Source organism: Aspergillus pseudonomiae (assembly GCF_009193645.1).
Source record: "Aspergillus pseudonomiae strain CBS 119388 unplaced genomic scaffold BDV37scaffold_6, whole genome shotgun sequence".
Taxonomy (NCBI): domain Eukaryota; kingdom Fungi; phylum Ascomycota; class Eurotiomycetes; order Eurotiales; family Aspergillaceae; genus Aspergillus; species Aspergillus pseudonomiae.
Genome location: NW_022475998.1, coordinates 150,237 through 176,612, shown reverse-complemented (window position 1 = coordinate 176,612; position 26,376 = coordinate 150,237). Strand labels below are relative to the sequence as shown.

Here is a 26,376-nt window from a genome sequence, read left to right as displayed (position 1 = left end):
GGGCTTCCGAGGACTTGCAGAAACGTAAGGCTACCAAGAAAGGTCTGTTTCTAGCCTTTGCTGGCCATTAGTATAGCCACAAGGGAAAGACTGTGGTCACCTTCCATAGGTGCATTGAACAATGAGCAGGACAACGTGGCAGGGAATAGTTCAACTGAGACATCTGTCTCAGTATTCCCAGGCTGAATAACAAAACGAGAAAACAATCATAGATTCAGCTCGCCACGTTCTTACCACCTTGAAGAGTACCCCAGTACCGAGGAATGACAGGGGCAAGAGATGCTTAGGTCTGCTACTTCGTGTCTGCAAACAACCATAAAGCTGCCCCGCGCTAGACACTTTGGGATCTGACAGCAGGACTCACAGATACAACGGCCGAATCCTGCCAAGATTAGCAGCTCAGCTCTATTAACAGGGCGCCACTCCAGCCCAGTATCTGTAGTCTGTATGGCCAAAACAGGAAATAGTTATAGATTCAGCTCGCCCCCTGTTCACTCGACTGGCAACCACCCCGCCACCAAGAAACGATAGATGGAGATCAGATAACATGATTCATGGATATGACCGAGCCCTGTCAAGACCAGCAGCTCAGCCCCACGCCATCAAGAGTTTGGTCCATCTCAGTAGCTGTATTCTGCATAGCAGAACGAGGAAATGATCATGGATTCAGCTAGCCACCTGCTCACTGGGCTGCCAACCCCCGCGACCGAGACATGACAGGCGAAGGGGTGTAGACGCTCAGGCCCGGGTCTCGGACTTCTGTCCACATGCAAAGTTCAAGTACAGGTTGGCTACTAGGCTCTATCGAATATATAAAGGGACTCCTATCCCAAGCTGTCGAGTATCAATCAGCACCATCACTTTTCTTTCCCTTCCCTTGCACGAAGCTCCCTAGCTACCAGACATCTTCACACGTTATCCCTACAGTACCAAACAGGTATGAAAAGCTACTGTACCCAAGAGTCTTTCCCAAGGCTAACTTCATCCACAAGAACCATGGAAGTCTGGACCGAGCACAAAAGCCACTCCGTGGAAGGCCACACCCTCATCGGCGAACTTAAATATAAAGGCCAAACGATCTGGGGACCCAGAGCCTGCCATCCCAACACCACACAGCTGGGAAAGGCCCTCACCGACGCTGACTGGCGCTTTGCCATGACATTTGAGCACCGGGACAAATCGGTCGAAGGACATGTGCGCAAAATCAGTGTCAAGGACTGGAACGGGAATCTTCTTCTGGACGGACTTTCAACTCACGACAGCATGGACAGCTTGGCTAGGGCTGTCATGGAGAAGGTTAGAGAAGACGGCAAGCCCTAAGATTGTGTCATGTCACCAGAACTGTGTATTGGGGACGAGAGGCACGGTACTGGTCCGGGGTTGAACTGAGGGGAAGTCACTTGGAAAGCCCTTGGGGTGATGCTATGAGGAATGATGGGCGGTTGGACACTGTTCTGTGCCACGACTGATGTTGGTGGAATGACATAGTTGTATATGGGTTCATTCATTAGTCAACCAATCTGATTATCGATGATCTTTTAGTCTTTTCTCTTGCCATTGGAGCGCACTGGTATACGCATAACTTGTAAGCACTCTGACCGTTAAATTAAATACCAATGGTACCACTTAGTAAGCACTAGACCGCGCGGCCCCTACAGTGTTTCCCCTGGTACGTTGCTTTATGCACCATCTTCTGGCTGCAGTGTGACAGGAGTACTACTAGTAGGACTGTAGGATTGCGCGAGAGTGATATGATCTGGGTTCTTCTTGCCTATTCAAGGGACTCTGACGTCATTTCAAGTATATCTAGTGCCTCAGACATAGTTTTCACACCACGTGACACTATGAGCAACGATATCACGTGGCAGAGATGCAACGCCCAAGGCAGTGTGACAGGTGCATGCCTTCAGAACATGGCAGCCACCACGGCATACGTATTAGACAGAGCCCTTGTACTGGGAGCTTTGGAATTTAAGATAAATATTTGGCGCACAGATTCTGGTCTCTATCACATATCTCCGCAAGATAACATTCGATCGAATCGACGGAGTTACTTAGCTTCACAACTGATCGTCGTTCATTCCATACAGAAACATACATACTGCATAGATTCCCCGGCGAAACATACCGGGACAACAAAACAATATGCATTGACGGTGAATGAGGGAGTATAACTATCGGCTGGATGGCCTTAATCAAGATGGGACAGCCTAAGGCCTTCTTGGCGCATATTTAGTTCTCCAAACAAGAAAACAACAACAACAACAATCCACACGAAAAGGTAAACAGTGACCTCATTTCAACCCCCCCAATCAAAACAAGAATATTTCCTCGTTTCTTCTTTTCTTTCTCCTCTTTCTCCCCTCGTCTGCTATATTTCTCACGGTGTCAACTCTTTCGTTCTGTCTTGTCCTTGGATCACCCGATCAAATACTAGTAGTGACTGGCGCCGTCATTGTCGGAGAAACGAGTGGGGACAAGGTGAGAAAACGGGAAAAAAACAAAAAAGAGTGTAGGGATGACGCTGGGTGCCGAGGTTGGTCCATCCTTGACAATTAAATCTGACAGCTCTGAGGCCCCGTTTTCTTCCTCCCTTGCGCTCTGTACTCCGACCAGGCCAACCCTTGCTGACGATTTCGCATCAGCTCCGAGCACAGATGTCGACAGACGACACCCAAGCAGACCGCCAATTACACCAAACGCTCGAATCCGCCTGTCGTCGTCGCGATGACCGGTCCCGCAAGCACTCGCGCACCGACGACTACGATGACTACGACGACGAGGAGTATTCCTCCGACTATTCCTCTGACGTCTCCGGTCGCTTTGACGACGCGGACGAAGACTACGCCCTCTCCGCACACCCGGCCAGCTCACCCCGATCGACGCACTCCGCTAAGCGCCGTCGCTCCAACGACTGGCCCGTGGAGGAACTGCAACCGCCGCCCCCGCTGAAAGACACCGGGTCGACTGGCTCGCGCTGGCGCTCGCCCTTTCATAGTAGGAACAATTCCCGGACCGACCATGGGTCGCCGCGCAACGCTTCGGGCCGGCACGGACGTCAGGCGGGTCCCAGCGGGCGCGGCCGCCGGTCGCGGTTCGTGGAGGGCATGATGAACGACAGCGTCAGTGAGAAACCGCCCAGCATCTTTCTGCGCGACGGCAAGTCGGCCAATGGACAGAATGGCCCGACGCATCGGTCGTCGGGGATTTTTCGCTTCGGGAAAGCCATCGCGTCCGCGTTTAATCCGTTTGGTGGGTGGGGGAATGTCGCCGGGTGGAAGGGGTCGCCGTCTGCTGAGGCGAATAAGCAGTCGGCGGACGATGATATCGCGCGTGTCGAGAAGGCGTATGCGGAGTTGAAGAAGGCGGGCTATCGGGGCGCCGTCAAGGGCAAGTACATGGCTGATGCGGGGTCGCAGTCGAGTAACAACCTCGCGGACCAGACGTGGAAGTCAATCCAGGAGAAGATGGACTACAAGCCGCCGACGGGACGTCACTCAAGGCAGAATTCAGGCGAGGGTCATGAGTCCAGTGGCTCGCTGCGCAATTCGTTCCAGGAGATCCGCCGTGCCAGGTCGTCACTGGGCATCACGTCAAGTTTTATCCCCCTTGGTCGTCGATCCGAAGACACCGACCAGCCGCAACTGCGCAAGCAAAAGTCAAAGAGAGAGAAGCTGCTGAGACGGGTGAGCACGCTGGAGGAGAAGCTTGAGAAGGCGCGACGAGAGCTGCAGGAGCTCATGGGCGACGATGCACCCCCGGTCCCGGAGCGATCGCACTGTCATGATTCATCTCACCAGAGGAAATTCGTGCCCGGTGCACTTCCTACACTCCCCTCCGAGCGACTCCTCAACAGCCATGACCCAGTATCCCCAATCTCGCCTGCATCCGACTCAGCTACCCCGCTGTCACTATCAGAGACAATCCAACGTACCATGCAGAGCCAGGACCCCGAACCAACGACGACAACCATCGAGCCCGAGTCTACAATCAAAACCCCAGCCAAATCCCCAGCCAAATCCCCCAGCCAGCGAACAACACAGTCGTTGACCATCGACAGCCCATCACTCAAGCGCAAATCGCCCGATCCCGAATCCGCCAGCGCGGCAAACACCCCCAAATCCCCGAAAGAATGCACAACAAACCACACCGAGGAAGGCAACCAATCAGACTCGTCTCGCCGATCCAAATTCCCCAAGACGTTCCGAGGCGACAGTCCCGGCTCCGTCGAGCGCAAACAAACCCCACGACAGCGGGACGAAAGCAACACCCCACATTCCCCGAGCGAAGAGCGCGGCCGAAGGAGAAGATCTTCGCAACCGCTGCGGTCGCATAGCAAGCGGTCGCCCTCAGCGAAGCGAAGGGCGTCGAATTCTCGGAACAGAGGCATCACTCCGTCGCTGCGCATGAAGAAGGGACGTGCCGATCTGAGATCCGCCAGTGCGCAGACTATGATCGACAATCGCGATAAAGAGAACCAGCACGCAATCCAATCCCGACAGAACCACCCGCACTCAGACCCGATTGATTTAGATCAACCGGATGCAAGCCCAAATTCATCCCCAAGCAAGCGAAAGGACCAACGGTACACATACAACTACATACCGCCCGTGCCCCCGTTGCCCAAAGATATAGCCGCGACAGCCGCGAAAGTAGACCGAAGGCTAGCAAAGGAGATTGGGCGGCGCGAGCGGAACCGGAAATCAATGGCTCAGGGAAAGATGAACGGCAAGGCTGAGGATGCGTTCCGGTGGCCTGACGATATCTTCTGATGCGTCAGGTCTTTTGGTATGAGAGGACGTCATCTGGATAACAGGACAGGACGAGATGCTGGATACATCTGAAGCCTACAAGGAGAGAAGAGGAACAGGAAGAACGGCGAAGTGTTGTATTGACACACTTACGCCAGGGAGAAGAGTAGTTGAAGTTTCCTATGTTAATACTCACGAATCTAACGAAGTTACGACCATTCCACATAGTCAACCAGAACTACATAAGCCACCCACATATCTATCCCCATAATGCCCCTTAGGACCAGAATCCAACCTCAACATCACCAAGAAAAACTACAAAATAGCCGTAGCATTAGCATGCGACCCAATGCCCCCAACAACATTAGCCGGCGCACTGGTCAAAAACACCGTCCACCTGCCCACCTCCCTACACCTTTTCGCAAGACTCTCCAAATCCCACATCTCACCCAGCGGCATACCCCAAAGCGCCAAAATATTCTGATGAATAAACTCGTTCTCCTTGACCGGCGGCCAAGCCTCAAACGTTGGCGAATCGCCCGCCACAGCCGCAAAATAGCAGTCATGCAACCAGTCCAAGACCTCCTCTTCCTGGTTCAGGCCGGCCCAGGCCAGGTCTTCGTGGGCGCGGGTGGCAGCCGCATGACGCTCCGCGGAGGAGAGCTGGTGGTAGTGCTCGACGAAGCCGGAGCGGACGAGGAGGATGTCACCGATGCGCACGTCGCCACCTTGCGCGGCGGGCCGGAGATCGAGGCCTTGTGATTTGGCGCAGGCGTGCAGGTCGGCCATGCTGATCGGGTGCCGCGTGTTCGGGTCGTACTGGATGTTCTGGGTGTGGGCGTAGTGGCGGTAGTCGAGCAGGATGGCGCGCGCGGCGATGCCGTGGGCGGCCCAGTGGTGGATACTGCCTCGAGTGGTGCAGTTGGGGCCGGGTTCGATGTCGGTGGAGGTTGTCTGTTTTTTTTTTTATTTTTATTATTAGTATCAGGGAACGGTGCTTGGGTGTGGTGTTTTCTATGTATGTGTGTGTATATGTATGTACGTACTCCGTTGTAGAACAATTTGGTGTCAATGTGGGAGAACTGGTAGGTTTTCTGTTAGTTTTCTTTCTATTCTTATAGAGAAAGGTAGGTGAGAGACGTACATGGCGAAATCCATCCCATTGAGTCCCGCTCTGCGTGTTCATAGTATAGATATCGTCGTACGCGACGTCCTTAACCAGCGTTTTGATACTGTGCTGGAAGGTTTCGCGTCCGAAAGCCGGTGTCTCGGGGACGTGCACCGGAAGACTTAATATAGCGCATTAGACTTCCGGACTCTGGTATATGAAATGAGCAAATAAACTCACTCCAGGCGAAACATCTCGCCGGTCTGAATCTCCGCGGCGGCGGCTTTGACTCTAGCCGGGGTGAGCAGGTTCAGACGTCCTATCTACGAATACTTAGTATGACATAATAGGGTTAAAGGCTAGGTCTAGAGCGAAGAAACAGACCTCGTCATCCTTCCCCCACACCCAGGCTGCACCTTCCGGCGCTCCCGGGATCTTGGGGAGTTCCTTTCGAGAGGGGAAATGTGTACTGTTGGGGTCCCAGGGGAGGTTGTCGGCGATTTGGGTAGTCATGTTGGCGTTTGGACTGGAAGTTATAGAAGAAGGAAGCGAAGTAGACAGATGGTCAGCTATCTTGCTGAGTCTTTTTGAGGTACTGGCCATTTTGGAGGTCTGGCCCCGCTATATAAGATAATATTGCGAGCTGTCTCGGGTCAAATTTCTGGGGATCTCGGTAGGACAGTGGATCAAGGCGGGTCTGGAGATGGCTTTGGAGGAAGACGAATGGAGCCCATGTTGAGAAAATAGCATTTCTGCGAAGCGCGTGCCGTGGTTCTAGTTTAAAGTCTCCATGTATATCCGCAATCAGCTACTTCACCGAGGCAGTAAACCTTGAACGTCATGTTGTGGATGCGGGGAGGAACAGCAGGTTAAGTAATCCCAGTGCAGATCAGCTCCGCAAAACCCAAGGGAGACGTAGATTGACAAATCAGAGACTACAGTGTCTGGTCTGTCATGGAGCTCTGCAGTCGGTTGTCAGTTGAGGTCCATACCGAGGGAGGGGTGAAGGTAACCGACGGCAAATGAGCACAGCACTGGCAAAGCTTCTCCATCTATAGCCAAAGTTTATCAATGCACCACTTTGGGGTAGTTATGCGTGTCGCTAGAACCACAAAAGCAATTACAAACTACGAGCAGAGTACACAATAATGGTAGACCAAACGGCCTCCGTTTTTCTTGTTTTCATTCATGTTAGATCCATGGGATCACTTGGATTATGGTACAGGAGAAATCAAGGTCCCAGTCGTATCCAGTTTCCCGGCGAGTATCCCCAGAGATACTTCCAGTGGCACTCCTTCAACAGGCGCCGAGGGTCGACAGGGACCAGAAACCTCCATGAATCAAATATGCAGACATAGGATGTGGGAAACAAGCCAACCTATGCCGCCATGCCCGGGACTGCGCGAGTATGCCGGGAAGACAAAACATGATTATCATCAAAATATGTGATCAATGCAATGGAGGCGATGCCCAGCCCATGCAACATATGTAAAACGCCATAATTCGACGCCGCGTAACGAAAAACCATCCCAGCAGGTAATTCACCAATCCCCACCGTAACCATAAAACATATCAAACATGAGGAGATCTTGACTGTATGCCAAGTATTCGTGAGAAGGTACCATCAGACGCCGGGTAATATCAGAAACAAGCCAGGGAAGGACGCATCACTTCCAGAAAAGGCAAAATAAAGGAAAATATTCAACGCTAAGCGCTTCAAGAAATACGACTGGAGATCGGAATCAAGTCGGGGATGCCAAAAGGCAACACTAGTTCTGGGCAGGGACGCCAGTGGACTGAGACATATTACGGCCTCCACGCATACCACCACGGCCACGGCCACCGTAGCCTCGACCATAGCCGCCACCGCGACCACGGCCATATCCTCTGCCTCTGCCACGGCCGCGGTAACCGCCACGATAGCCGTCGACACTACCTTGACCGAAGGTTTCGATGTTACGCTTCTCTTCTTCACCACGCCACTCTCGGCCACCGGCACGAGCAGCACTACCTTCTTCGCGATCCCGAGCTTCACTCGAAATATTGTCAAAGAACGAGCTGGACTTGTTATACGCAGCAGCATAGCTATCGGATGGTTCCGGTTCGCCATTGGGGATGTGAGGCTCGACCTCGTGAACAGGAGAGCCGGTGGCAATGGCTTCCTTGACCAAGTCCTGCTTGTTAAACTTGGCATTTGCGGTCTCGAAGTCGTAGTCCGTTTCTGGAACCTCGATCTTCTTTCCCTGGTGCTGGCCACGGTGACCACCACCACGGCCGCCGCGAGGATGATGACCACCCCGGGGTGCACGGTGCTCATAAGGCTTCATTTCAGCCATCTGCTTCGTGACACCCTCAACAGAGGCATCGCCGGGCTTTTTCTGAGCACCGGGTTGGGGCAACTTAGCCATAGCAGCTGCTACAGCAGCAGTGGCAGCACGAGTAGCTTCAGTAATCGCTGCCTGGGCTTGACCTTGTGGGACACCAGCGGGGCCAGGAACCTGAGCAACTGGCGGCTTACCGGGGGCGGCAATAGGTATGGCAGGCTGCACACGTCCACTGCGTGGTCCGGTGGGTGGCGCCTTAGCAGTTCCAGCCGTGACTTGAGTAGGACCAGTAGCCGCTTGAAGAGCCTCCGAAACAGGCGGCTTAGACTCAACGGGCGGAGTGGGGGCATTTTGGGCCGCATTACTAGGTGCGGGCGTGCCATTACGGCTACCAGGCTTACTGGAGGGCTTATCAGAGACGGGCAGTTCGGATGTGTTCTTAGGCAAGTTCATGGGACCCGCACCGGGCATTGGCCGCGGCGGAGGGGGGGTCTGATGCTGGCCGCCAGGACCCATTGGCATCTGGGGAGGAAATTGGCCTGGCTGAGGGAACCCTTGTCCGGGAGGGGGGAACCATCCTGGTGGAGCTCCATAAGGCATATTTGGAAACCCGGGACCAGGGGGGAACCCAGGTCCACCAAAGCGTTGTCCATAGGGTGGGTAGAAGCCTCCTTGGAATTGTGGTTGGGGATATCCGGGAGGCGGCGGACGGGGCATCTGAGATTGTTGTGGCGTCTGGGACTGAGGGGGGATTCCTTGAGGGGCGGGTCCTGGACGAGACATGTTCTATTTGTTACAAGGTTAGCCAAATCCCTTGTAGAGTCTAAAGATGAAGCGGCAAGCAAGGTACGAAGTCCATGATCTGATCAGAAGGAAGGCAACGGAAATCTCCACACGGTTTTTGCGCTGTTCGGAACAGGTCTGTGTTTACATCCGAAATAGTTCATCATAAGATCATTTTTACCGACGACGAACGTCGGTGGACTCGAGACACCAGCTACGACTATGGGAAGTATCTCTGATATTGTGGTTCGACTTACCCCTAGAATGGCCGGATCATCTGGCATCTGTGGAGGCTCTGGGGCTGCATCTTCCTTCTTGTCCTCGGCTACACTGATGTCCTTTACATCGCTGCCACGGAAGACGATATATTCATAGATATTGGAAGCAGGTGGAAGCTCATCTGCGGGGTTGCCTCGCCGGCCCTCGGTACCGAAGGACACGACATTCTCGAGGGCTATTGTGGACGCTTCAGGGTTGATCTCATGTAAAGTACCCACATAGCTGCGCCGGGGGGTCAGTAAGATGCACGGCCATCGTGGACGAGGATTAGAATTGACAAGGGAGCGATGGTTACATACCGAATGTCACTCTTGGAAATCAGGTTGAACCGCTGACTGCCAGGTGTTAACTCCAGCCTAGCCGCACAAACCCTGGTTCAGACCAGTAGGCATTGAAGACTGACCCTATAAGATGGTTCATATCCATGTTGAAGGGAGAGATGCGCGTCAATCGCGCAAGAGAAAAAAGAAAGAAACGATGAGAGGGAAGGGAAAAGGGGGAAAGACGGTGGTTTATAAAGGAAAGAATTGAGAGAAGGAGGAGAAAGAGGGAAAGTGAAGGAAGAGAGAAGAAGAAGAAAAGGTGGAACTTCTGGTTTTGTGGTGGGAAAAGCTTTTCGGGATACGGTGGGCAAGAGAAGCTCAGTGCGCAGTTCGTTCGTTTCGTTTGCCGGAAACAATTCAATCAGTAGAAGATAACTAACTCCACTCCGCATTCTCCATCTGCAGTTCCCCTCCACTTCCCCTGCATGCGACATTCATTCTCAGGTAGTCTACGTATTATTGATTCCCTGGTGATTGTTTGATCACTTTTACTCAACATGTCTCGTTCTTCTCATCGGGATGATTTCTTTCAAACTACGTCAGTCCTACTATCCGTCCATAGAACTTCGTTACCTTCTTCTTCACTCGCGCTTTCCAGTCGCTGATCTTCTTTCCCGTATTTGCAGTGCTGCGCTTGACGAGCAGAAGCGAAAGGACGCTAAATCTAAAAATACAAATGGAGACCCCATCAGGCTACAAAGTAAGATCTTGGCAGTCGAGGCAGACCCTCTGAACCCTGGCGCCGTATTCGTGGCACAGAGTGGTGGCACGGTCAGAAAGATTATACTCGAAGTAGGTGCACGGTGTCCTTCTTGTTGGATGCCTCGCTGGGATACGTAACTAAGCCAATCGTCATCTGCCTCGGTTCACTTGTAGACAGGTGAAACTGCTGCTCTTTATAAAGGACCAACGGCCCCCATCACAAGCGTCTGCTTTAGCCCCGACGGTCGATTACTATTCGCCGGTTGCTGGGATAAATACGTCTGGTGCTGGGATGTGGCTTCGAAGGAAGTGAAACAGAAATATGAAGGTCATACCGACTTTGTAAGAGCGGTAGTCACCACCAGACTCCAGGGCAAGGATGTCCTTGTCTCCGGCGGGGCTGACGCGCAGATCTTGGTGTTCGACATTGCCAGTGGCGAGCGGCTCTCCGTCATGAAGGGACATGCCAAGGGTATCCAAGGACTTGCCGTAGATCCAGTCTCTTTAGATTCTGACAGCCAAGAGTTGGTTGTTTTCAGCGCTGGTAGTGATCGGGAAATTCGCCATTTCGATATCGCAAGTGGCAGTAAAGATCTGACTGGCACGGACGCCATCCTAGCCCATGATACAAATGTGTTCAAGCTCTTCTTTGACCGGGATGCCGACTTGTGGACTGCCTCTGCAGACAAAACTGCAAAATGCCTCGTGCGAGAGGAAGGCTGGAAGCCAAACTTGACATTAACTCACCCAGAGTTTGTCCGCGACGTGGTTGTCTACGAGCAGGGTGGCTGGGTTGTGACTGCTTGCAGAGATGAAGAGGTTCGCGTATGGAATCGCTCGGTGAGTGTTCTTCTAACCTGTATGCTATGTCTTTATTAATGTAATGAACAGACCGGTCAACTTTACCATACCTTCTCTGGCCATTTCGAGGAAGTCACAGGACTAGTACTCCTGGGCTCAACGCTAGTCAGTGTCGGTATCGATGCCACCATCCGTCAGTGGTCCTTGAAGCCCGAAGATCTCCAGATCGCCGTAGAAAAGGCCAAGAACACATCGACTGAGGAGGTACCAGAGCCAAATCCTGGGTCAATGCTTACGGAGGAGGAAGAGCGTGAGCTGGCTGAACTTTTGGAAGAAGACTGATCGGGTTTCTCACGCGAGCTCATGATATCCTATACATGATCCACGAAATAGAATCATTTTCTAGAACTTATACTATAATAACTCACGGTGACAGAAGAAGGGTAGTTGGACTAACATGTCTCACAGCGATTTAATCTTAACAATAGAGCTTTCATCAATGGTCATATATACATAAATTTAGCCATCAGGCTCTTCAACCGCCTCCATGGTCAATTGTGAAACAAACCTCAGTAATCCTACCCCTAGTATACTTATATGGAATGAATAGTACGCCATATCCCAATCATTCATGAAAGACCGTGGTCTTCACACCACCAAGCTCAATATTCTCATCATTCGCCTTTGGAGGTTTATCCCAGTTCCTCTTCACTCTCGCCCTCACCCACTCCCCAGCGGATACCTGCGCCTCATCATCTCCATCCGTTTTGAACCCCAAACGTCTCAGCAAAGGACTATCGACCGTCTTCAGATCCAGCCCATCACCTGGCCTAACAAAATACAAGACACCCAGTCGATCGATATGGGCCTGGTCAGGGGGTGGCGCGATCACCCGATGGACGCTGCTCTTCAGATACCCATTGGTCCAGAACTGCAACGCATCCGCGATATTCACGGTGATACTATTCGGATACGGCTTCACATATTTCCAAGCGCCCTCAGGCGTCTTCACCTGCAAGGCCGCAACAGGCTGTCGGAACAACAACGTCAAGCTCCCGAAATCCGTATGTCCGCGCGACCAGAGATTCTGATGCCGCGCGTTCTCCTCAGCGCTGCGTGCCCGGTAGATCATGTACCGGAGGTGGCAGTCACTGGGCCCGTCATACGGATGGCCACGCACCAGATAATCCTCCGGCAACTCGAGGAGGATGGCGATCAGCCGGAAGAGCTTCGTGACGATGTGGTCGTAGATGAACCGGTGGAACCGCTCGATCTCCTCGTGATGTCGCAGGATCACTTCCGGGTGTGACCGTGCGTACCTCGGGATGAACTTGAATACATTGTACAGTTCGATGTTGTCGCGTAGGCCTGGCAGGATCTCGATTGCTCCCAGTGGTCGGTAGCCGTTGTAGTTGCCGGCTTCGAGGTCGGCGCGGTGTTTCAGTTTCTCGGACTCGGGAAGCTCGAAGAGTTCTTGGCCGATGGCGAATTGGCGGTCAATTTCTTCCGGCGAGAGTCCGAAGTTGGTGATGTAGAAGAACCCTGGTCTGTGTTGGTGTGTTGTATTGGATGTACACTGGGGGTTACTTACCGATGTTGTGGACCGCGTCTTTCAATTGAGCTGCCAGTTTCTCTTTACCTCCTGGGACGTCAAATTGAGAGAGGTCAAGTGTGACGAGGTCAGCCCAGTCGACTGCGCAATTAGCATTATAGAATTATCCGTGGGCGGCTTAAACATACGCTCATGCTTCGTTTCAGGTACATGGACGTACCGTCTTAGGGTGGAGGAACTGGCTCCGTCTGGGACACTCGGCTGGCGGGCTACTTCAGCCATGGTTAGTTTAGCTATAAATACGATGGTCAAGTTATTGAATTAACTTGAGGACTGCAGGCGTAAATCTGGTCCGGACAGACACGAAAGAAAACGGGGATTTATACAAACAATCTGCATAACCCCTCACTTGACATCTGCAGCTTGTTCTGGAATGGTGGAGTCCGGCAGATATGAGAGGAGGTCATAGGTCTGTTGGAACTAAGTTGACGATGGTGAAAGCATTCCTTGTGATGGCGTGAGAGGAGATGACTCGTGCCGAGAATACACACCACTATTCACATAGAACATCAGATGTTTGAAAAACATTCTACATTGTGGATCCCTATTTTGGCATTTATGAAAGACGTCTATTAATCTAAATTAGCTGCTTAAATTCTCATGTTGATATCTGTAATGGGCTATGCTAGACGGCTACTTAGAAAAGCTCCTATCGCGGCACCAATACTCAATATAAGAGATACCTTAGAAGCATCGTATTTCACTGTCTATATTCAATACTAAAACGGTATCGCTTTCACAAGCAGTCCCTGATGAATTGAAATAACAAATCTAGGGAATAATTCAGTAGCGCAGAGTCAAGGATCAAGCATAAAAGCACTTACGATCTCTGTTGCTTTCTCTCTCCAGCCCAGAGACTGGGGTTCTCCAGTTGATACCATCTTCAATTGAGATCCCAAGTTCCTTGCTAATGTATGGCAGCGTATCTTTTCGTTACCACTGCACGATCCAGGGCAAATCGCCGGGCGAGTGATTACGACTCAAGTACCTCAGCCATAAATCAAGATTCTATTAACCTGATAGAGCCTAACTGGACTCCAATATATTCCACGTCATGTCTCCCAGACGGACGGGCCCTCTGAGATAATGAAGCAGATCATCGGGATATTCCTCTGCTATGCAACAGCGTCGATGGAATCCGCTTTTGACTGGCACAAGGCCTTGTCGCATCTGCTCTTCATAACTCATACAGGATGATAATATTCTTTCTCTGCTGAATATGCTTGGTGAAGCGGGCGTGTCAGAATCGATGCCTCAGCCGATGAAAGATCCCATCCGTACTGCACTGGGAGTTGAAAACCGCTGGAGCGAAAGGTGGAGAACGAGGCCCATTTGCCCAGTGACTGGAGTTTACTTAGTCTTTGCCGATTATACAACTTCAATTAATCGCTTACCTATGCACAAAGACCCGGATGTAGTTACTATGACACGCGTAAGGGCCGAAAGGGTTGTTGGAGAGATCAAAATCTTTGAGTCGAAGAACATAATGTCTTCGAGGCTCAATGTTCCGGATGGTCCACATTTCGTGAGGTCCTAGGTATGTTCAGTATAACAGAGCAGCCAAGAAAACCTTCAATGCAGACCTCTATCTCACCCAAGGGCTCGAAGACCCATAGGCCATCTCCGGTTCAAGCCATACAGATGTATTGCTTATTCTTGATTGCCACTGGGTCCATATAGCAACTCACGCGCCAGGTATCTCACGCAGAGTTGTCAAAGTACTCACAGGCATTGAGCATGGTGAGTATCCATGTGTTTATACGTATCTAGATTCAATATACTAACTGTAGTTTTGATAACTATAGGTCAGCTCGCAAGGTATATGGACGACCATTAATATCTCAAACCAACAAGTACCTACTACCTACCAGACCCAGAGCCTATGGATGAAGTCCAAACTCACCACACATGTGGTCAATCAAGATATACAAGAACCCCCAGTCTCAGAGGACTTCTGCCCAGACGTTTTGGAGAACTCAAACATTGACATACTAAAGTTAATGGCACTTGTTGGATGTCAAGCAAGGCTATAGATTGTTTACAATCTATGAGTATACCTGGTTTGCCTAGCGGATTTACAACACTTACTTCGTTACGTCCCTATCAATAAGCATAACGGCATACCTATCTGCGAATAATATTCTACCGAGAGAATATCTTTTGGCAACAGCTCTTAGCGCTTCAGATAACAAAAGGAAGCTATTATGGCATGACACGGTTCGAAGCGGGTAAGCTGTGGTGCTCTGGAAATCTTGCACCTCTACCCAGACTATTCGCGGATACCACACTACCCTTAGAACGCGCAGAGTGAGGATGAAGCGCCATTAAACTGCTGTATGTGCTAGTTCGGTCCGTGGAATCGCGACTAAGCATGACTGGGCCGGCGTTCATCTACAATACTAGCGGTTACAGTTGATCTGAATGCATTTGGTCTTATGGTTCAGACTTTAACCTGCTTTCATGCCCACTTTGCATTTGGAGCCCAGCCTGTCTTGTTTCGGGCTACTTGCAGGATCATAAATGCGACCACTGACCAGCAATGAGTATTTAATTTTATCTGTCATTAGCCTTAAAGTGAGGCGGGCTGCAAAATTGAATAAATGACTACGGACATTTCAAAATACATTGGTTTTATCGAAAAATGGCACAACTCCAGCTTCCACAAGCAGTGGGAATTAATGCTGGCACAGTCAAATCCCCTTGCTCAGCTCCTCTCCCCTCCATTACAGACTCTCAAAATAAAAGAGAATCAATTGATAACAATCATGTTGTGGCACCTTGTCCGCACCCTATATGTAACTGTATCTGGAATGAAGATATCCCCGGCTTATAAGGCATCACATAGGTCAAGGAAAATCCCTCTCAGAAACTTGTAGTCCCAGGATAGTCGCTGAGGGGAAGCTCCGTACATGAGATTGAATCTACATAAGGGCAGATGGAAACATCTGAACTCAGTAACCACTGCATCACTATAATAGACCACACTAGTTAACAATGTCTCCTCCGGTGTAGCTACGACCCTAATCCAACCAGGTAGCCTCGTACGGCGTCGCGTTTTCTGGGTAATGGAGTGAGGCAACGAGGTCTAACGTTTTGTTCGATGGAGTCCAACCCAGAATAAACATCCAGCCCTCGGATGTATCACTGAGGTACATATAATCTGTCAAGCCGCTGGGATCACCGTTGGTCTTGTCCTCCCAAAGTGCAACGCGAAGGCCACCCGCAGAACCAAGAGTCACGGGAGCTTCATAAAAAGTCACTGCCGTTTCGCTTTCGAGGTACCCAGCATCGTCCAACTCGAATGCGGCAACATATCCATTTGCACCGGGGCTCTCCCAACTGCGGGTCGAAGCAAAGAGATACTTGCCATCTCGAGATGGTTGGACGGTATTGCTTCGGAACGTGAACTGACCTCGTACATCTGTTGTTTTTTGCATCAATTATCCGTAGTGACGTTTATATATTGCACAGGGTCTGTTTACCATCGGGAATAACGCTGCCGCGTTGGACATGCCGGAGCTGAGTCTCGCCAATTTCGTAAACATCAAGCCACTGAGCTAGAGATATTGTTGTTAATGCAGTAGTTCAAACCACAAAAATTCAAAGTCGTTACTCACTATGCTCGGTTACCTGTAGGCGTTAGTTAGTTTCGCCGGCAACAGTTCCCTACTTGAATCGCACATACCACGTAGAGGAGCTTCCCATTCTTATTAGCATAGGAGTTTCGAGGGCCGTCGCCTTCCGTTGGGCTCAGATTGATGGACAGAAGCTGAGCAGAGCCATTGTCTGCGATTTCGTACATAAAGATCGAGTTCATACCCCTAATCAAGGTCAACACAGACCCACAATGATATGGTAGGTTTGTGGTTGACTAACAGATGGGGAACAAAGCCCTTGTTATTTATATTGACATCGAAGGCATGGGCACCATGCAGCTGGTTCACAGGAAAAGAGGTCAAAATTCATATACGGAGCCAGAGAGATTGACAACGGTTCACTTACAACGGCTTGCCTGGTTTTGTCCACACTATCAATGTCCTCCTCCGGGATAAGATAGAGCTCTTGAATCTCATCTCCAATGGCGCCATCATCGAGTGAATGAATGTGCGCAGTTGGACCACCAGCGCTGAAAGCATATCGGCCATCGTCGGAGATGTAGCATGCCGATGAAGCTATAGTAATTAGGCAATGCACCGAACTGAACCATTAAGGCTATACACCTACTTATGTTGACCGTGTCAAGGTGGGTGAACTTGTAGTCCTTATCGACGGCCCATGAAAATAGCCGGGGAGGCTCGCTCATAGAGGTTGCATAAACACGGTCTTTGGCCGCATTGCTGGTCACGAATTGGTGCAAGCCAAACCCTGGCATGGTCGAATTTAGAGAAAGAGTCCTAGAAATAGTATCAAAGGCGAGCAAAAAGAGCGTGTTGTTGGTATAAGAACCAGTAAGCAGGTGGTGAAGCTGCATCCTGATACAGAAAGTGTAGGTATCCGAAGTATGGATGCACTCACGATGTCGAAAATCAATTGGATGTATGCGAAGCTACATGGTAGCAATTATTATCCATCCGCTACCATATATAGTCCTGGTTCTACACCCCACACATCCCCGGTGGACCCCCATGGGGCGATGATCTCTTAGGGCTCTTACGCCTTAGAAGAGCCTGTGCGCGGCAACTGCCCGTGCATATGGTTGCGATCCCAACGAGCTCGGCATAATGCCGGCCATTACCCGTAATACTTGACGCTTATTTGTTAATTGTTCCGTATTTGATTCGAGATGACCCATCAAGTCCTTCGGTAGCCTGCTCCACAGATTAGAAATGCCTGTTACTTGGGATATGAACGTGCGTAAAGAACTCCTCTGCTGGCCCAGGTAAATGCCGCATGAAGTCAGAAAAAGGATATTCTGGCCAGGGTCCTTGTACATCTACAAACCACTTACGATCCTAGCACATGTCGACTATCTCAAACACTTCCTGCGCCGAAGAGTCTGTTGTAGACAAGATATCAATGTATGGATTATACCAAAGAATACTTGCCCTATTGCGGGATATGGCCTTTCCGGAGTTTTCCCGCCAGTCTTACATCGACGCTGCTTATTACCCCGGCATCTGCCCGAACAGGCTTCTCTAATGGTCCAAATCTATTAGAGGAGGTTACTCCAGAAATAGAATCATCTGATAACCGAAGAGCATTAGCTTCCAGTGATGTCCGCCGAGTCGGTTGGGACGCGGGGTTCAAAGATCTGCACGTTGTGTGGAAAGGTAACGAGATATAAATGGCAGAAGCACGGCCAATTACGAGCTGTACCTCCCCAGATCATTGCAGCTGAAGAGAAAAAAACAATCCATACATCGTTAAAAAGAGCTGTCAGCATGGCTACCAAGACTTTAGCCTCATGGGCTCTGGCCCTTCACTTTACCAACCTTACCCAGCCCGTGACCGACATGGCAGTCAAAAGCATCTATAACTGGGCAGGATGTACTATTGGTGGATACGATCTTCCACCAGCTGGCGTTGCCTACGATGCCCTGTTTCCCTTACTGCCAGAAAATGCCGGGAACTCGTCCATTCTTGGCTCGAATGCCTTCGTCGATATGCAAACGGCAGCTCTCGTGAACGGCATAGCATCGCACGTGGATGACTACGACGACACACATGCTGACACGCCGGTCCATCCCTCGGGCCCTGTGGCGTCTGCTTTATTGGCAGTTTCTGAATGGAAGGCTCCTGTCTCCGGTGAAGACTTTATTACAGCCTTTGTGGCCGGTGTGGAGGCCGAGTGCAAGCTCGGAATTTCCGTATACCCCGAGCATTATGACGTTGGTTGGCGTATGCGGTTCCTCTAAGCCCCCGAAGACAACCTTGGAAGACTAATTCCCATGCAGACATTACCAGTACCACCGGCTCCATAGGAGCGGCAGTGGCTGTTGGCAAGCTGCTCGGACTCGACCTGGAGCAGCTCCAGCATGCGATCAGTATTGCCTCCGTCCAGGTTATTGGGATGCATGAGTCTTTTGGGACCGACACCAAAGCATTCCACGTCGGTCGTGCTGCACAATCCGGCCTTCTGGCTGCAGTACTCGCGCAAAATGGTCTTGGTGGCTCACTACAGGGATTAGAAGCAGAACGAGGTTGGGCGAATGTAGTGAGCACAAGCCAGAACCTCACTGAGGAGCTGTCCACACTGGGAGATATCTGGGAGATTACCAAGAACACATTTAAGCCGTTTCCGTGCGATCGGATTTTGCACGCTGCTATTGATGGATGGATCCAGATCCATGATCAGGCAGAAGAAAAGGATCTCGACCTCACTACGATTGTCAATATTACGGCACGCACACACCCTCGCGTGCTGTTTTTGACCGACAATCCTGAGCCGCAGACCGGACTCGATGGAAAGTTCAGTGTTTACCATGCCGCTGCTGTTGCATTGCTCTTTGGAGAAGCCACGCCGATTCAGTTCACCGATAAAGTCGTCCAGAACTCCACTGTTGCTGATCTACGCAAAAAGGTGCATGTCGCTTCGGACGATGCAATAGCTGAGCATGAAGCGTTTGTCACCACCGAATTCGAGGATGGCACTATAGTGAAAGTCCATGTTGAGGAGGCACTTGGCAGTATCGGAAAGCCATTGTCAGCAGCCCAGCTGAAGACCAAGTTCCTTGAACATGTTGGTAATCATATTGGCGAGACACGGGCCCAACAGGCTTTCGACGGTTTCTCCCAAATTTTGAATGCCACAGATGTTGGACGTATATCGCACAGTTTCAAGGTCTAACATGGTCATAGTGGAGAATATTCTCCTCATATTCAAAGCTTGCGATACAACCTATATTCTGGGCATTCAAAGAGAGAGCCTGGTGTTCAAGTTGATAATTAACGTCCGGCTCATTTTTACATTTCATCTTGGCCAGACTTTGTAGAGGCATCCAGCCTACCTTGAATGATAAATCCCATGACCATGCCATAACTGCTAGTACATCGATCTCACTGGCTCAATAGCAGATCAAATATAATTACGTTTGTTCCTGTCATCTCAAGTTTTCCTCTTAAACATAAGGCACAGTAGTCTACAAACCATTAAGCTTTTGACTATTGATATCAAGGACTATATTGTAAAAGCCAGTATATCTCTCATCAATAGAGGTAGCAATATACTATCATCCAGCAATAATTACTAATTAAGGCACTGAACAGGTTTGATGTCTCCTATAAAGCCTTGCCATTTTGTTCACCTTTGGGGCTTTGACAGGCGTTGCAAGCCCTATTTGGTCTGGATTACATGAGTCATTGGTAAATCACCATTCAAACTGCCATGAAAGAAACATATTCATTTGTAATGAAAGATCTTAACTTTAACAAAACACCAATTTAGGTCGCTTAATGGGCTTAGGGCGTTGCAGAGTCATGGTTCTTGCACATTCGCCGTTGTTACCGGCCGTTTTCCGCCTCGGGATTTACACTTGGTGATCGGAGGTTCGCCGCCACTAATCACGCCAATAGTCTCAGTACCAGTAGAAGTATATACGTAGAGTTACAGTGATGCAAGAAAAAGACCATCGTCTCCAATCCTTAACTATATGCAATTTCCTTTTCCTGTTTACCTTCTCAGGAATCCTGATATGCTCCTTTCCACAACATTATAATGCGTCTCCCTTACGCCCCCCAGTCTGCAGAGGGCTTGAGTACTGATACACACGAAATATACTCGCGCATTGCAACCCGACGTAGTCCGCGACCGCTGATTCCTCTCGACCTCGCCCTTCTGCATGCTCCCCAGGTTGCGGATGGATACAACAGCTTCGTGGGAGCTCTTCGGTCGAAAACCATCCTGCACGCCGCTTTCCTGGAACTGTCAATATCTCGCATCGCCGTTCTGAACAAAGCTGTCTATGAGTGGAATATCCATGCACCACTCGCGTTGAAAGCCGGGGTCACAGCATTGGAGCTGCAAGAGCTTCTCTCATTACCATCATTCACCGAAGCCACCGAAAGAAGTGCCGATGCGTGGAGACAGACTTGCCTCACAGCTCGGCAACAAGCCATTGTTGCTTACACTGATGCGATGACTGACTCTGTCTCTGTCTCTGACGAGGTGTTTCAAGATCTAGTCAGTGCGGGTCTATCGAATCGAGAGATTGTCGAGCTTACTACAACAGTTGCAGGATACAACTGTGTTAGTAGGATCCTTGTTGCATTGGATGTCGGGGAAAACAACGCCCGTGAAATGAAAAGCGTAGCGGAGCTTGTTGGGAATCATACCTGAAAGTTGGTTGGGATTTGCCTTAATACCTAACGTCCGACTAGTTTTGAACTGTGAGTGTGAATGTTATGCTTGTATTGCATTAATATCAACAAGTGCTATGTATCTAGACCTGGGCAGTTTGTGAATAGGGTTCCTCGCGTCCAGAATATGCCAATAGGCTCACCTGATAATACCATACCAGACCATAAGAATTTGCTTGATACTAAGGACTATGATTATTGATTCAAGTGTAAGGAGGTATGAATCGAAATCAATCAGATAATGGTCTATGATAAGGGCAATACACTGTGGCATCTTTTCGTCTATTCTGTTTCCCGATCGCGACATCCTACAATCATGATAATCGTTCCTTACGTACCTTCGTACTTGATATTATTATAGATATTGACCAAAGGTTCTGCGCAGACGATGGTTGTAGAGGCAAAGGAATTGTAACCTAACATGTTTGGAATGTGTGAGATGTAAACATAGATTATAAAGCACATCCTCCAGCTCCTATCACACTACAATACTATACCCTCCATCATTTATCTACAATCTATCCTGCTAAGTTGTTGGGAATCTTTGTGTTCTCCTCTGCGAGTGTATCGGCCTTCAAGGCTGGTCTGTCTGCTTTTCCTGCGGTTGTCTATATCCAAAACGTTAGCTTGATTCACCGAGTTTAGTAGAAGAGGAGAAAGGATAACTTACGCCCCCATCAACAGGCATAATCAAGCCAGTGATCCATTTCGCTTCTTTGCTACAGAGAAAAAGGATCGCTAGAACAACAAGTCAGCAAATCTCGGTCTCCAGATTGCAACCAACAGGATTCGCACCATAACCAACATCCCAACCTGTTCCCTCCTGCTTTAACAGGTTTTGGTTGATCCGGTCTTGTCTCATTTTATCGGTCATTCCTCTGCCTCGTACCATTGGGGTGAAGACCATGCCAGGGCAAACACAGTTTACGCGAATATTTTCCGGGCCATGCTGGGCGGCCATGGCTCGAGTCATCTGAATGATTGCCCCTTTAGTTGTAGGATATAAGAGGCTGGGATTTCCACCGAGAACTGTGGTCCATGTCAGGAGGATCCATGAGAACGGATAAGGAGGAAGACTTACGACCGCTGACAGAGGACATGTTGACTATGGCACCGCGCCCATTTCTTCTCATTTCTGGAATGGCATGTCTGCTCATTAATACGATGCTGGTGACATTGATTTTGAAGTCGCGCTCCCATGCACCGAGATCAACTTTGGTAGCATCTCCCATGGCACCACCAACCCCGACTGCACGGCACACACATTAATTTCAATACACATTGTATCGCATTGGAAGAGAAGCCTACCGATATTGACAAGTATGTTGACCGTCCCAAAAAGTTCCACGGTCTTCGAAACGGCATTCTTGCAGCTTTCTTCATCGGTCACATCGGTTTGCACAACCTCTGATATGCCACCTTCAAGTTCAATCATGCGCTTTGTTTCCTGGGCCCATTCTACATTATAGTCCACAAGGGCCACCTTGGCACCTTGCCTAGAGAGAAGGATAGCCGTTGCTCGGCCATTGCCGATCTCGCCTTATATCAGTTAGTAATCCCTAGATCACTGGGAAGGAGTAAAATGAAAGGTTAAAGCCAAGCTTACCAGGCATGCGTGACCCAGCACCAGTGACAATTGCCACCTCACCAGTAAAGTCGAAAGCTCTAGTAGATGCCATGATGCTTGAAGTAGTGTTGGAAGACTGGACCGAACTCGAAAGTTTCAAGGAAGGATCATGGAGACATATCTTTATAGAGGCCCAGTCAAGCCCTTTCGCGAGACAGCCATTCACAGTATCCGGCCATATTCCGGCCGCTATACACCTCCACGCCAACTCACGGCCATCCGCCGGCTCTCTCCACAAATTGTGGAATGGAACCACCTCAGACTCGAAAGGGCGAATACAATGAGCAAGGGAAGAATTTGAAAGGTTAAGTGTACCTAGCAAATTTATTGAATATCCCAAATGGCAGAGCCTGCAGTCTTACATGAGTCAGGTGGATGATATGGTTGCAAATATACGAATGTTGGACAATCTCATATTTCCAAAAACAATTGTGTAGAGGGAGACTGTTCTTTGTGTATTCAAAGGAAATGGCTCTTCACATGTTCAGTTACAGATATTGTTATATAAAATATTCTATTGATACCCATATTTCATTCTAGTATCATCGCCTTAACTACTGCGAAAGCCAAAAGTCGAACCACTCTATGATTCCCCTCAGGCTCTGCTCCTTGACGTATCCTAGGCTACGTTAGCTTTCAAGTACGACTTGGGTTGTGCTGGCAATCACATACGTTCATAAGGATCTTTCATGTTCCCTCGCAAGGCGAACCCGTGCGAGACGCTGGAGAATAGCTGCAATTGGTATGTCTTTTTACCAGACTCGAGAATATCCAGAGCGACCTGTCGTGCCTCCCGAGGGAATGTATGGTCTACCTCAGAACATGACATCATTAGAGGCTCTGTAGGGGGTTTTAGCTCGTCATCTTAGGTTGGTATATGAGGGGGGCAAGGATTACTGACTTGTAATCTTCTCAAAGTGAGAATCTTTCAGGAATGCTGGGTGAGCGAATGCCCCGGCAGATACGGTGTCCTTCGCCAGTTCATCACAGACATACGGTGCACCAAAGCAATACCTTGAAAAATCATCTTAGTTGGACACTTCAACAGGCGAATCATGGAAGCATAGACCTACCCAACACACGCGTACCTAGTCGACGGCTGACCATAGGTTCTTTTGACTTCGTCAACCCACCGCGGAACCGCTTCATCTGCAAATGCCATGTGCTTTCGCTTCCATGCCTCGTAGTCGAAGTCTGGATTTGAGCGATCGAGACGATCACGACGATGTTTCCAAACCGGATCCTTTGCTCATTTAGTGCTGTAGAAGGAAATGTTTGGAAGAAACATACACCTCTGAAGTAGTCCAGTCCCAGGACGAGATATCCGGCATCGGCAAACGCGTCCATCACCAAAAGACCATTCGGAAACATTCCCCACACATCTGGGAAGTACAGCAGGATTCGGCCATTTGCATTGCCTAAAGGCTTCGAGATGTATGTTTCTACTCCCGCAACGGTGATGAAGCATCCGCGTGCAGACCCTTCGTGAAGAGTCCCCTTGAGACAACAAGGCCCTGATGGCTGAGCAAGCCAGACGGTGCTGTCTATGTCCGTAGAAATCGGCATTCTGGAGCCCTAACGTCGGTATGGCGGATGTGAGAAAGCGGTTGTATTGAGCTTTTGTTTGCGATGGATGCTAGGAATGGCCAAATATGTTCTATTTGGCTCTTGGCTAAGTTGGTAAACAGCGATACTTGCCGGCCATATGCCGAATGTGAAGCTCATGTGGAGCGTCGGAGTTTGGCCTGTTGTGGGGATTTGCGGGGGAAGGCTACTAGCGAGAGTGGACTATGCCGAGAGCAATGGGGGTTTTTAAGTCCAACTAACACCCGGACGATCACGGCAGTTAACTGCTTGGCTTCTTACCTTGGAAAATGCCGCCCAAGGAGAGACCCGACATCATGCACATCGAAGAAGCTACCCATCAGAGTCCTCTATATGATGATATCGAAGAGGCAAAGGCGAAGGCAAGCTCGATTTACGAGGTAGGGTATTCGTCCCAAGATTCTGTACCATGCATTAATGTTCATACTTCTCAGGAAAATGCCGTCGGGTACAAAGAATACCGCGAGGGGTTACATATAGAGATAACAGCAAAGGAGGTGAGTCGACTGAGCTTTTCACCAAACGATTTAAGAAGTGGCGTCTGAGACAATGCTAGAACTCCAAGGTCCGTTGGAAAATTGACATGGTCGTGCTGCCAATCTTTCTGGTGACGCAGGCGTTGCAGTTCATGGACAAGACGGCCCTGAACTATGCCAATCTGTTTGGGTACCAGGAGACTCTTGGGTTGAAGGGTCAACAGTTCAACTACCTTTCTGCAAGTACGGTGCTCCTGAATCTCTCTGAGCTGGTAAGGGGAAGTTAATATCGTTCTACTTTAGTGGTGTACGCTGGCTACTTCTTTGGCCAATATCCGTGTGGATGGCTGGTTGGGAGGTATCCCGCTCAACGCGTTCTCGGAGTAAGCTGCCTCATGTGGGGCTTGATGGTCATTATTATGACCCAGTGCCATACATTTTCCAGTGCTCTAGGAGTTCGCTTCATTATGGGCGTTTTTGAAGCTGCTGTGACGCCTGGTTTAACCCTAATGACTGGCTTTTGGTATACTCGACAGGAAATCCCACTTCGCCAATGCATCTGGTATTCCGCTCTTGGGTTTGGTGGCATTATAGGGTCCTACATATCCTTTGGGATTTCCAAGCTTCCAGAGGACTTCAAGCCGGTGCGCTGGGAGTTACTCTTCTACATCCTTGGAGCGGCCACATGTCTCTGGGCGTTCGTAATTTTCTTCATCTTGCCTGATTCGCCCTCAAGTGCCTTCTTTTTAACAAGACCCGAGCGCATCATTGCGGTCAAGCGAGTTGCCGGCAATGAAACTGGGATCAAGAACAAGGCATTTAACAAGAAACAAGGCATGGTCGCATTCTATGATCCCAAGGCGATTATGCTGTTCATCTCGGTGTTTGCGGCAGCGATCCCAAATGGTGTCGTCAACTCTTTCTCGACCATTATCATTCAAGACATGGGTTTCACCCAAACTAAAACAACAGAGCTGAAATCGGTTGGTGATGCAGTTGTTATTATCGCGTTATTCATTGGAGGAACGATCACCTTGAATGTGCCGAATTCTCGGTTGTTAACCTCGACAGCTGCTAACATCCTGTGTACGGTTGCTGCTGCTTGCATGGCGTACCTCCCTCGATCAATGAAGTGGTCACGGTTGGTCTGCTTTTGGCTGGTAAATGCACAGTCGGTGGGCTTCACCGTATCTCTAGTCACGATTTCGTCAAATATGGCTGGATATACGCATCGAGCCATGGCTAATGCCCTGGTATTGTGAGTATCCTCAATGGCTGATAAGCTCACGAATGTTCGACTCGGCTAATTTGAAGTAGCACTGCCTACTGCTGGGGCAACTTTGCAGGACCCTTCGTGGTGAAGCCATCTGAAGCGCCTGAATATAAGGGGGCCACAATAGGTCTTCTTGTTGGGTATGCGATCAAAGCATTTTGTCATCTCTCACTCTTCTGTATGACGTCCTTTCCTGTGTAAAGGGAACCAGTTCCTCAAGGGACCAATTAGCTAATGACTTTAGTTTATATGCTGATTGTCAATCGGCGCCGTGACTCCCACTACGGTCCGGCCGACAAGGCTCGCAGTAACGAAGCTGGCATGCAGGATCAGACGGAGTTTGAGAATAAGGATTTCCGATATGTACTGTAGTCAACTTGGTAGAAGTTCCTCGGGAAGACAACATCAAGATGCTTT

General features: G+C 49.8%; 12 protein-coding genes across 12 annotated transcripts; 7 read left to right on the top strand and 5 right to left on the bottom strand.

Moving 5' to 3' along the window:
- Positions 1 to 996: 996 nt before the first annotated feature.
- On the top strand, positions 997 to 1,320 carry BDV37DRAFT_278902 (uncharacterized protein; the record flags this gene model as incomplete). Its single annotated transcript, XM_032086191.1, has 1 exon — positions 997 to 1,320. One exon carries the CDS (start codon positions 997 to 999, stop codon positions 1,318 to 1,320), a length of 324 nt encoding a protein of 107 aa, XP_031945732.1.
- Positions 1,321 to 2,346: 1,026 nt separating this feature from the next.
- BDV37DRAFT_172073 (putative nuclear RNA binding protein) lies at positions 2,347 to 4,897 on the top strand. Its single transcript, XM_032079353.1, has 2 exons — positions 2,347 to 2,536; positions 2,646 to 4,897. Exons 1-2 carry the CDS (start codon positions 2,519 to 2,521, stop codon positions 4,770 to 4,772), a joined length of 2,145 nt encoding a protein of 714 aa, XP_031945731.1. The 5' UTR covers positions 2,347 to 2,518; the 3' UTR covers positions 4,773 to 4,897.
- A 169-nt stretch (positions 4,898 to 5,066) lies between these two features.
- On the bottom strand, positions 5,067 to 6,372 carry BDV37DRAFT_278900 (uncharacterized protein; the record flags this gene model as incomplete). Its single annotated transcript, XM_032086190.1, has 5 exons — positions 5,067 to 5,705; positions 5,798 to 5,833; positions 5,896 to 6,040; positions 6,100 to 6,182; positions 6,244 to 6,372. 5 exons carry the CDS (start codon positions 6,370 to 6,372, stop codon positions 5,067 to 5,069), a joined length of 1,032 nt encoding a protein of 343 aa, XP_031945730.1.
- A 591-nt stretch (positions 6,373 to 6,963) lies between these two features.
- On the top strand, positions 6,964 to 7,468 carry BDV37DRAFT_172030 (uncharacterized protein). The gene has a single exon (XM_032079352.1). The coding sequence runs from the start codon at positions 7,048 to 7,050 to the stop codon at positions 7,306 to 7,308; it is 261 nt and encodes an 86-aa protein (XP_031945729.1). The 5' UTR covers positions 6,964 to 7,047; the 3' UTR covers positions 7,309 to 7,468.
- Positions 7,469 to 7,628: 160 nt separating this feature from the next.
- Positions 7,629 to 9,671, bottom strand: BDV37DRAFT_278899 (putative G2/M phase checkpoint control protein Sum2; the record flags this gene model as incomplete). Its single annotated transcript, XM_032086189.1, has 4 exons — positions 7,629 to 8,969; positions 9,224 to 9,467; positions 9,545 to 9,580; positions 9,649 to 9,671. The coding sequence occupies 4 exons, from the start codon at positions 9,669 to 9,671 to the stop codon at positions 7,629 to 7,631; spliced, it is 1,644 nt and encodes a 547-aa protein (XP_031945728.1).
- A 394-nt stretch (positions 9,672 to 10,065) lies between these two features.
- On the top strand, positions 10,066 to 11,413 carry BDV37DRAFT_268439 (WD40 repeat domain-containing protein; the record flags this gene model as incomplete). The annotated part of the gene is made up of 4 exons (XM_032084185.1): positions 10,066 to 10,106; positions 10,195 to 10,360; positions 10,445 to 11,110; positions 11,162 to 11,413. 4 exons carry the CDS (start codon positions 10,066 to 10,068, stop codon positions 11,411 to 11,413), a joined length of 1,125 nt encoding a protein of 374 aa, XP_031945727.1.
- Positions 11,414 to 11,696: 283 nt separating this feature from the next.
- On the bottom strand, positions 11,697 to 13,090 carry BDV37DRAFT_295928 (uncharacterized protein; the record flags this gene model as incomplete). Its single annotated transcript, XM_032089996.1, has 2 exons — positions 11,697 to 12,618; positions 13,014 to 13,090. 2 exons carry the CDS (start codon positions 13,088 to 13,090, stop codon positions 11,697 to 11,699), a joined length of 999 nt encoding a protein of 332 aa, XP_031945726.1.
- Positions 13,091 to 15,703: 2,613 nt separating this feature from the next.
- BDV37DRAFT_278896 (lactonase family protein) lies at positions 15,704 to 17,055 on the bottom strand (the record flags this gene model as incomplete). The annotated part of the gene is made up of 7 exons (XM_032086188.1): positions 15,704 to 16,104; positions 16,166 to 16,240; positions 16,301 to 16,313; positions 16,369 to 16,504; positions 16,560 to 16,618; positions 16,686 to 16,855; positions 16,908 to 17,055. The coding sequence occupies 7 exons, from the start codon at positions 17,053 to 17,055 to the stop codon at positions 15,704 to 15,706; spliced, it is 1,002 nt and encodes a 333-aa protein (XP_031945725.1).
- Positions 17,056 to 18,064: 1,009 nt separating this feature from the next.
- BDV37DRAFT_268437 (MmgE/PrpD family protein) lies at positions 18,065 to 19,470 on the top strand (the record flags this gene model as incomplete). The annotated part of the gene is made up of 2 exons (XM_032084184.1): positions 18,065 to 18,521; positions 18,578 to 19,470. The coding sequence occupies 2 exons, from the start codon at positions 18,065 to 18,067 to the stop codon at positions 19,468 to 19,470; spliced, it is 1,350 nt and encodes a 449-aa protein (XP_031945724.1).
- An 867-nt stretch (positions 19,471 to 20,337) lies between these two features.
- Positions 20,338 to 20,958, top strand: BDV37DRAFT_268436 (carboxymuconolactone decarboxylase family protein; the record flags this gene model as incomplete). Its single annotated transcript, XM_032084183.1, has 1 exon — positions 20,338 to 20,958. The coding sequence occupies one exon, from the start codon at positions 20,338 to 20,340 to the stop codon at positions 20,956 to 20,958; it is 621 nt and encodes a 206-aa protein (XP_031945723.1).
- Positions 20,959 to 21,496: 538 nt separating this feature from the next.
- Positions 21,497 to 24,171, bottom strand: BDV37DRAFT_268435 (uncharacterized protein; the record flags this gene model as incomplete). The annotated part of the gene is made up of 10 exons (XM_032084182.1): positions 21,497 to 21,586; positions 21,649 to 21,716; positions 21,774 to 22,007; positions 22,060 to 22,227; positions 22,287 to 22,517; positions 22,585 to 22,661; positions 23,274 to 23,445; positions 23,507 to 23,619; positions 23,679 to 23,848; positions 23,896 to 24,171. The coding sequence occupies 10 exons, from the start codon at positions 24,169 to 24,171 to the stop codon at positions 21,497 to 21,499; spliced, it is 1,599 nt and encodes a 532-aa protein (XP_031945722.1).
- Positions 24,172 to 24,506: 335 nt separating this feature from the next.
- On the top strand, positions 24,507 to 26,331 carry BDV37DRAFT_268434 (major facilitator superfamily domain-containing protein; the record flags this gene model as incomplete). The annotated part of the gene is made up of 6 exons (XM_032084181.1): positions 24,507 to 24,590; positions 24,645 to 24,707; positions 24,767 to 24,929; positions 24,990 to 25,944; positions 26,004 to 26,137; positions 26,204 to 26,331. 6 exons carry the CDS (start codon positions 24,507 to 24,509, stop codon positions 26,329 to 26,331), a joined length of 1,527 nt encoding a protein of 508 aa, XP_031945721.1.
- Positions 26,332 to 26,376: the final 45 nt, after the last annotated feature.

Bases quoted from the DNA above. Each gene is read 5' to 3' on its own strand.
- BDV37DRAFT_172030 (XM_032079352.1), top strand. From the start codon at position 7,048: ATGTTAGATCCATGGGATCACTTGGATTATGGTACAGGAGAAATCAAG.